We start from the raw sequence: 8,690 nt of genomic DNA on the forward strand, positions 1-8,690 counted from the left end.
AGAGATGCAATACTCTCCATCATTTTACCAATATTAAAATTATAATTACTCTCTTCCTTTTTCTTTTCTTCATTAATAGACATCCTTATGTTCGGAAATCATAGAGAAGTTAAAAACAAGAGGGCAATCACACAACATAAAAATATAACATGCAAAACTCCAAAATCATGGGGGGGATCGCGATTGTTGTCTAAACGATCAACAAGAGAATAACCTCTCTTATGTTTGGTTCAGGAGGGAAGACGAGATATATATTTTAACATATTTATTTGCATTGTCCTTACTTCTTTTGATAAACTAAACATAGGGACATATTTATCCAACAAAATATTGTATCTTTCAATTCTATTATTTTCCTAAACCTTCTTCATCAATAGACATCTTTCTGTTTGGAAATTGCAGAGAAGTTTAAAACAAGAGCACAATCACAAAACATAATAGTAACATAATTTTAAAAATTCTAAAATTGGAAAAAATCACAACCTTTATCTAAATCGACAATCAAAAAATAATCTCTCTTGTTTGATTCAAGTGGGGAAAAGAGAGATTTTAAAACATTTACTTTTATTGTCTTGCAACATAGTATACTATCTGTTTCTGGGAATCCTTAGATGCATTTCAAGGCTCAGAAAATTTGTACTCTTTTTCTTCACTAGGCTTTTATCCAAAATGGGTTTTTCCTAATGAGCTTTTAATGAGGCATATTTTCTTTTGTCTTTTCTCCAAGGAGGTGGGATCTGTTTAACTATATGTAATTTTCCTGTTTTTAGCTTTATTTTCTTTTCACTCTTGTCCTGGGTTGATGTACCCCTTGTACTTCATTTCAATATATATATATATATATATATATATATATATATTACATGGCTTATATAAATAATAAAAAAACTTCTTTTGATAAACTAAACTTAAGAAAAGACATATTTATAACAAAATATTTCTCCTCTCTGATTTGAGAGATTTTGAACTAATCCATTCCTCTCCACTTCGCTTCCCACTCCTCTCAGACCTTTGGCCCTCATGTCTTGTCATGCCTTTGGCCCTCAGTCTCCTTTTATCAAAAGAAAACCCTCACCATCTTTTTTGACTTTACATCTTGTAAATTCATCATTATCATAAACTTGATTAAAACTCAAATTTTAACTTCATTAGTTTTTTACACACTTGATTAACCCATGTTTTGGTTAATGATCGGAAATAGAAATATTTTTTAGCATGCAACAATGATTAATCCCCTTGTTACGCGTGTTCACACGATGCACTAAACTATTTGCCACGAATTGCATTATATTCGCATGAGTAAGGTTTGAACCCCCTAATCTTATGGTTAAGGGATGGGGTGAACAACTATCATGTCATACCTCGAGGTTAATCGTAAATAGAAATATGCATACTAGAATACCAAATTATCCATCTTTTTCCTCTCAATTATATTAACAACTACTTGGCAGAGTTTAGAATGCATTCAATTTAACCAATATAATATTGGCTACTGGTGATGCTGCGGCATCATGTGAAATTCAGAAGCTTTAATATTGTTAACCTTTCAAGCCTCATAAAGCATTCCAACCTCAATCCGGTGCTGTAGTGAAACCCCGAGAGCAGGCAGGCCAGATCTGCAGTTACTGTGCATGATTTCATAAAAACCAAGCATGATTTTATCAAACCAGCCACAGTTCAGGCCAACATAGAATCTTGTCTTGCCACGAACATGAACAACCCCAGAACACCGCGCTTCTTCTAAACTGGAAACCTGTTCTTCAATCTCGTGAGAATCAAATGAACCATTATCAGAGCAGTTCTGTATATGTGTGGTCAAACTATTAATGACTTGATCCACAAAATCATCTCTTGCTATGGTTGGAGTATCTGCATACCCATACTGAATCACACAACAATATACCCCTTTGAGGTTTGTTTTCTTGATCACAATTCTCTCATGTGGAGCAACCTTGGGGACTAGCAAATACCGAAGTGTTGTGAATATTGTGACCTTGTGAAGGGATTTCATGTTCTTTATGTAGTGTCCAAGAATTGGAGTGAGACCATCTTGAATGTTAGTGTAAAAGAAGCACAGCCCAGGTACCCTTTGAACACTGCAGTCAGATAAAAGCTCTTGAAGTCTCTCAAAGGTTACCTTGTGGGTTACCTCATAGTCTATTTTTCTCTGTCTACCATAAAACCAACCGAACATGATGAAAGCAAGGATGAATGATATGGCAAAAGGAATCCATCCACCTTCAGCAATTTTGGTGAAAACAGCACTGACATAAACTCCTTCCATCACAAAAAACACTACGAAGTACAGGGAAACCAGTATGGCAGGAGTTCTCCATATCATGATCATGACCAATGTAAGTAATATAGTGGTGATAAGCATCACAAGGCTCACAACAACACCTGCAATAAATTTCGTAACATCATGAGAAATTTGCAAAACTGACAATATGTACTAACTAGTTTTAGAGTGCATTGGGGTAAACAACTTAATCAAGCGCTTAGGGCAATAAGCGCTTAATTAACATGCTTGTGGCCCCTCCTTTGTTACACCATAACATTCTTGGAACCAACAAAACCCTTCCCTAATCATTTATAATGTACCATTGATGAATTTCAAATTCAAAAGACTTGCACAAAAACCTGTTATAGTAGTTGAAGGCGAGAGTAAAATGAATTCCTTTCTTTTATCAGATGGCGACTAATTAATGTTATTTTGCAAACAAAGGGTTGCAGAAACCAACATACCGAAAGCATTTCCAATATCTTTTCCATCTCCAAAAATAAGTATGACAGCAACGCAAAGGACCATAAGGATGTAGTTCACTTCAGGGGAGTAAACCTCTCCTTCTTTATTATGAGATGTGTGTATAATCTTTACCCGAGGAAAATAATCCAGCACTACAGATTGCTTGATTACAGAAAAGGTGGCTGATATTAATGACTGGCTAGCAACAACAGCAGCCAATGTTGCAATGGTGAATATAGGCCAGTAGACTGGCTTTGGTATAAATTTGTAAAAGCCATCATCATGATCGTTGGGATGCTTTATCAGATATGCTGTCTGTCCCGCATAAGTAAGAACTAAGGATGGGTAGATTGTGAATAAAAACGCTATCTGTTGCCAAAACAACAAAGATGATTACTGGCTGGAAAGGAAGCACAACCTTGAAAGACAGACCAAAAAATATAAAAATCAACCTGAATGGATCGCGGATTGAAATGACCAAGATCAGCAAACATTGCCTCAGAACCTGTCAAATTGAAGAAATTAAGAAAAAAAAATGGAAAAAATGTCTTATGTTATGATACACATTAATATCCATTTAGAGAAAGAAATTACATCTTTCCATGCCACTTAAAAGTACAAAATTTTATAATTAAGTCATCTCTATATTCATATCAGAAGTCAGAACAACAAAAAGCTTGTCGCTCCTGACAATCTTCTGCTTTTTAGTGTTTGCACATGTTCTAGTGGCTCACTTAACATTAGCTTGCAATAATCTCTCTCGCAAATACTAGAACATAATAGCACATAATTTATTGTAATTTGACAGAGAAAGAAAGGGGTCCTTTAAAGGGTCCTTCAAAGATATTTCTACATTTCTGTATGAAAAATAGTATATCGTGCAAAATGGATAAGATACATACCTGTAATGCAAAGGACAATACCACCAAGCAGAAGCCACCCAGATTTTCCATTTCTCAAAAAGAAGCGGAAAATGTAGTGCGGAGATAAAGCCTTGAATATACTTGGATAGTGGTGTATGATGCTGTAAATTCCTACAAGTGGGGTACTGAGGGTCCACGCACCCATTATTGGGGAAAAGAGGAAACTTACACGGGATGTGCCATATTTTTGCAACAAGAACAGAAAGATCAAGACAACTGCCGAGAGTGCTTCCACTAGTGCTGCAACAGCATATGCAAAGACAGAAATTAGAGTTGCATAAATCAGGAGAACAAATTCAATAACAAATTTAACGAACTCAGCTCTGCTCCAGAAATCCCTCATGATAAAAAGCTTCTTAATTAGATGGTCCTATCAGATTTAAAGTATTATTTACTGACCAAAAAGCTTCATTTTATCTGACATGCAAATCATTAAGCATGTGTTTTAATATCAGTTGCAGTGAATGGACTTTCAACACAATACATTGAGGAGTTTTGTCTCAAAGTGAGTGCTAAAGTTTGATTGCACTAGTGCCAACTGGTATCCAGACACACCTAAATCATTCGAGATAGCTAACGCATGATGGTTACAAGCTTCTTATCAAGTGCTGTTATCTTGGTATACAGTAACCTTAAAACATTCAGGAATGCATCCAGCTCAAAATTTCAAAGAAAGCCATTTACTGATTTGAATACTTTGTGAAATAGGGGGAAGAACAGGAGTCCCTCAGGAATGTGACACAGACAGAGGTTGCTATGTCAGTTCCTACTTAAATAATGGTAATGAAAGCCAATCACACTAAAATATATCTTCCTGTAACTGCAATATGCACTAGTTGAGAAAAGAAGATGCTGGTGGCAGCAAGCTCTCACATTTTGTTCATCTCTTAAAATCAATTACAAGTTACAACCTTGTACATGCAACCAATGCAACCAGTAAAATCTCAAGCTCGAACTTAAATCGCATTAACCAAAAACTTACATTTGCTAACTTTAGGAAAAGGTGCTCTTACTCCATCCATTGCTGACAACACTGTAAACAAAACAAAAAACCAACAAAGTTGACTAAAACAAACCAATCTTTCAATCAGCAAAACAAAACCCAGATGAAAAAAACTGAGCACCAAACCTGAAATTGCAGGGGTAAGTATACCATCACCAATAAGCATGCAAGTACCCAACATGGCAACAAAAAGCAAGACCCTCCTAGCAACCACACTTCTCTCAAACAACTTAGCAAGCCAAGTATGAGTCTCCGTTCCCCGAGTCATTGAGTTCAACCCGAGTTGCTGTTGCTGTTGCTGCTGCTTAGAAGGCAAAATTCCAATATTGAAATGCCTGCAAAGCAAGGAGTAAACAGCAAAAGTACCACCTGCAATTGAAATTGACCACCAGTGTGAAACCAGGGTTGCATGCAATTTGGGGGAAACCAGTGTTACTTGTTACCTTCGCCGTGATCATCAGCTTTGATGGCAATGTTGGCGTACTTGACAACCCCAATGAGAGTGAGAGTCCAGAAAATGATGCTGTAGATTCCCAAATAGTCCTCTTCCGTCGGAGAGTGTAGCGGCATTGAAGGGTAGACGTAAAGCGGCGATGTCACGAGACCTCCGAACACCACACCCAGTGTCCTGTAGGCGAGAATCAACGTGTCCCTTTTCTCCTTGATCATCTTCTTGTTGTTCCCCTGATAATCATCAAACAAATCATGAATCATTGTTGATAAATGGCAATTTCCGATTGAAAAGGGTTGTTACCGTGACATTGTTGGGAGTTGCAGAGTCGACATTGAGGTTGACGACGACGTCGTTTGGCGGTGAACGGTGGGCGTTGTTGTTCATTGTTGAATGTTGAAAAGAGAACAGAAAACGAAGCCCACACTCCACTCTCTCTCTCTCTCTCTGTGATTGATTACTACTGCTACATGGGTTACGAAGAAGAAGAAGAAGAAGACGATGAGTGAAGTGATAGAAAGCTTATTTATTGCACGAACCCGTGTCACTTAGCACGGGTGGGTCTTGGACACCAAAAACCATTGGTTCATGTTTATGATCTAACAAAACTTACTACTTAAACTCCTTTCCTTTCAGGTTGAAATTTTATCATCACTAGTCAATTTACTTTAATACTATAATATAATCTTTGTTCTTTGGGATGATGAATTGAAATTTAATAAGAATTAAGATCCTTTATGAATGGCTAAAAGGTTTAGTACAATAAGTTTATTCTTGATTTTAAATTGAACAATACCGCTGCATTGGACGATGCTTGAGTCATAGTTACATTGTTTGTTAATATTATACTACACAAAAAACTCATGCAAACATTGTATACTCCACATTCATATAATTAAATAAAGATTCATGTATCGGTTAAAATTTTGATTGTGGTACCTTAAGCCAGATTAAGGTGTGGTACCTTAAGCCAGATTAAGGTGTGGTCCCCAAAATGAGTCGGTTCAACAATAAAGACTCATGTATCGGTTAAAATTTTGATTGTGTTCTATCGTAGTAATGCAGCGTTCCATTCTTAGGGACGTGAGATTTGAAAATTGTGTTTTATGAGCTTTGTGCATCCATCAACCATGATCATTTTGCGCGCATCTCTATCACCATTATTCGTTTCCACCTCATACAATTTTTCATCAAAAAATGAATTTCATGAGATAAAATTAATTGATAAGTAAAGTAAAATTTAAAGATGTTATTTTTCCCTTGAATGACATGATAAAAATCTATAAAATTACTTAATGGGGTATCATACCCAAAAAAAATTGAGGGTACCACAGAATTTACCATTAAATAATGCTAACAATACATAGGAAGTTGGGGCCTGATTTTTACTCCTACTTAGAGTTGCTACAATCTATATACTTTAGAAAAGAGGAAGGTTGTGAGACCCACCTTGCTGATTTGGCACTCCAAGAATTACTTTCATCCAATCTTTCTCTTTGCCTGACAAGTGTCACCATCTTATTGATTTGGACCAAAACATTACAAAGCCCATTTTTATTTCAGTTTTATATGGAGGCCCATTATTGAAAGCTTATTGAATGCTGATTTTTTATTATTATTTTTTTAGTCATTCATTAATTGCTAACATAAAATATCCACATTAATGGCTAATTAACATTTTGACTATTTCAACTATTTAATTACAAATAATTTTTGTTTTGCACCACAAGATCCATGTGTTTAAATAGAATTACTATTTTTAAAAAATATTCGAAATAGTTTCGAATTTCCTATAATTACTGATTACCTGTGCGAGGACCGTCAACAACGTGTTTCTCAATTTTTTTTTTAAATCAATGCGTTTCTCAGTTAAATAACACCTTTCCTATAATTAATCATTTTCATAAATGAGATATATTGACCTATCATTCATAATAATTATAAGTGAACCGTGCGTTTGTAATATTTTAATAAATGGAATCACTATTTAATATCATGATTTGTAACGCACGGGGTAGTATTTTAATATCATGTTTGATACATTCCATTCTTATGAAGAAAAAATTACCCTGGAATTGATTGAATTTCCTATTTTGAGTGGTAAATCACCTCATGCTATTAAAAGTCACTATAAGCGTACGATTGAAATTTTGGTTGAAAAAAAAAATTGTGCCGGCTAATTTCAATACCATTCATAATACCCTAATTTTCCTACATTTTTTTAACTTGCATTGAGAAGTAACCCTAATTCTGAAATTTCTATATAAATCACCTCATGTTATTCTTCAACTTTATCAGTCCTTCCAATTCCCACCAACTATTAGTTTTGAAAATTCTGAATATTACCCATCAAACACTCATCTTTTTGAACTCAACTTTCGGGAGGATACGTCCACTATCAGTGAGTCTTTGTTAATTATTTTGTAGTTATATTATTCGCACTGTATTAACAATTTCTGATATCTGGATATTTTAGATATAATCGGTGTTTTGAGTAAGGTTGGACGAATACAATAGTTCACAATCCTTAGAAAGATTGAGAAGGTCGTCCGAATTGATCGACCTTTCTGCAGCAGGGTAAAATTACCCAGGTACCTCGACCACTAAAATTGTTCAACGGAAAAATATATATTTTTATGAGAATTTTTTTAGTCTATGTTATAATGGTTTCAGGGTCTTGGACACCTAAAACCATTGGTTCATGTTTATGATCTAACAAAACTTACTACTTAAACTCCTTTCAGGTTGAAATTTTATCATCTCTAGTCAATTTACTTTAATATAATATAATCTTTGGGATGATGAATTGAAATTTAATAAGAATTAAGATCCTTTATGAATGGCTAAAAGGTTTAGTACATAAGTTTATTCTTGATTTTAAATTGAACAATACCGCTGCATTGGACGATGCTTGAGTCATAGTTACATTGTTTGTTAATATTATACTACACAAAAAACTCATGCAAACATTGTATACTCCACATTCATATAATTAAATAAAGACTCATGTATCGGTTAAAATTTTGATTGTGGTACCTTAAGCCAGATTAAGGTGTGGTACCTTAAGCCAGATTAAGGTGTGGTCCCCAAAATGAGTCGGTTCAACAATAAAGACTCATGTATCGGTTAAAATTTTGATTGTGTTCTATCGTAGTAATGCAGCGTTCCATTCTTAGGGACGTGAGATTTGAAAATTGTGTTTTATGAGCTTTGTGCATCCATCAACCATGATCATTTTACGTGCATCTCTATCACCATTATTCGTTTCCACCTCATACAATTTTTCATCAAAAAATGAATTTCATGAGATAAAAGTAATTGATAAGTAAAGTAAAATTTAAAGATGTTATTTTTCCCTTGAATGACATGATAAAAATCTATAAAATTACTTAATGGGGTATCATACCCAAAAAAAATTGAGGGTACCACAAAATTTACCATTAAATAATGCTAACAATACATAGGAAGTTGGGGCCTGATTTTTACTCCTACTTAGAGTTGCTACAATCTATATACTTTAGAAAAGAGGAAGGTTGTGAGACCCACCTTGCTGATTTGGCACTCCAA

The 8,690-nt window shown here is 34.9% G+C and overlaps 1 protein-coding gene across 1 annotated transcript; it reads right to left on the reverse strand.

Annotated features, from left to right (window-relative positions):
* Positions 1-1,269: 1,269 nt before the first annotated feature.
* On the reverse strand, positions 1,270-5,736 carry LOC130714856 (probable potassium transporter 17). The gene is made up of 8 exons (XM_057564825.1): positions 5,427-5,736; positions 5,116-5,356; positions 4,799-5,041; positions 4,652-4,702; positions 3,649-3,909; positions 3,199-3,251; positions 2,746-3,115; positions 1,270-2,400 (listed from the first exon to the last, which is right to left on the reverse strand). The coding sequence occupies exons 1-8, from the start codon at positions 5,508-5,510 to the stop codon at positions 1,547-1,549; spliced, it is 2,157 nt and encodes a 718-aa protein (XP_057420808.1). The 5' UTR covers positions 5,511-5,736; the 3' UTR covers positions 1,270-1,546.
* Between the last annotated feature and the right edge of the window lie 2,954 nt (positions 5,737-8,690).

The sequence above is a fragment of the Lotus japonicus genome, chromosome 4, assembly GCF_012489685.1.
Source record: "Lotus japonicus ecotype B-129 chromosome 4, LjGifu_v1.2".
Lineage (NCBI taxonomy): Eukaryota > Viridiplantae > Streptophyta > Magnoliopsida > Fabales > Fabaceae > Lotus > Lotus japonicus.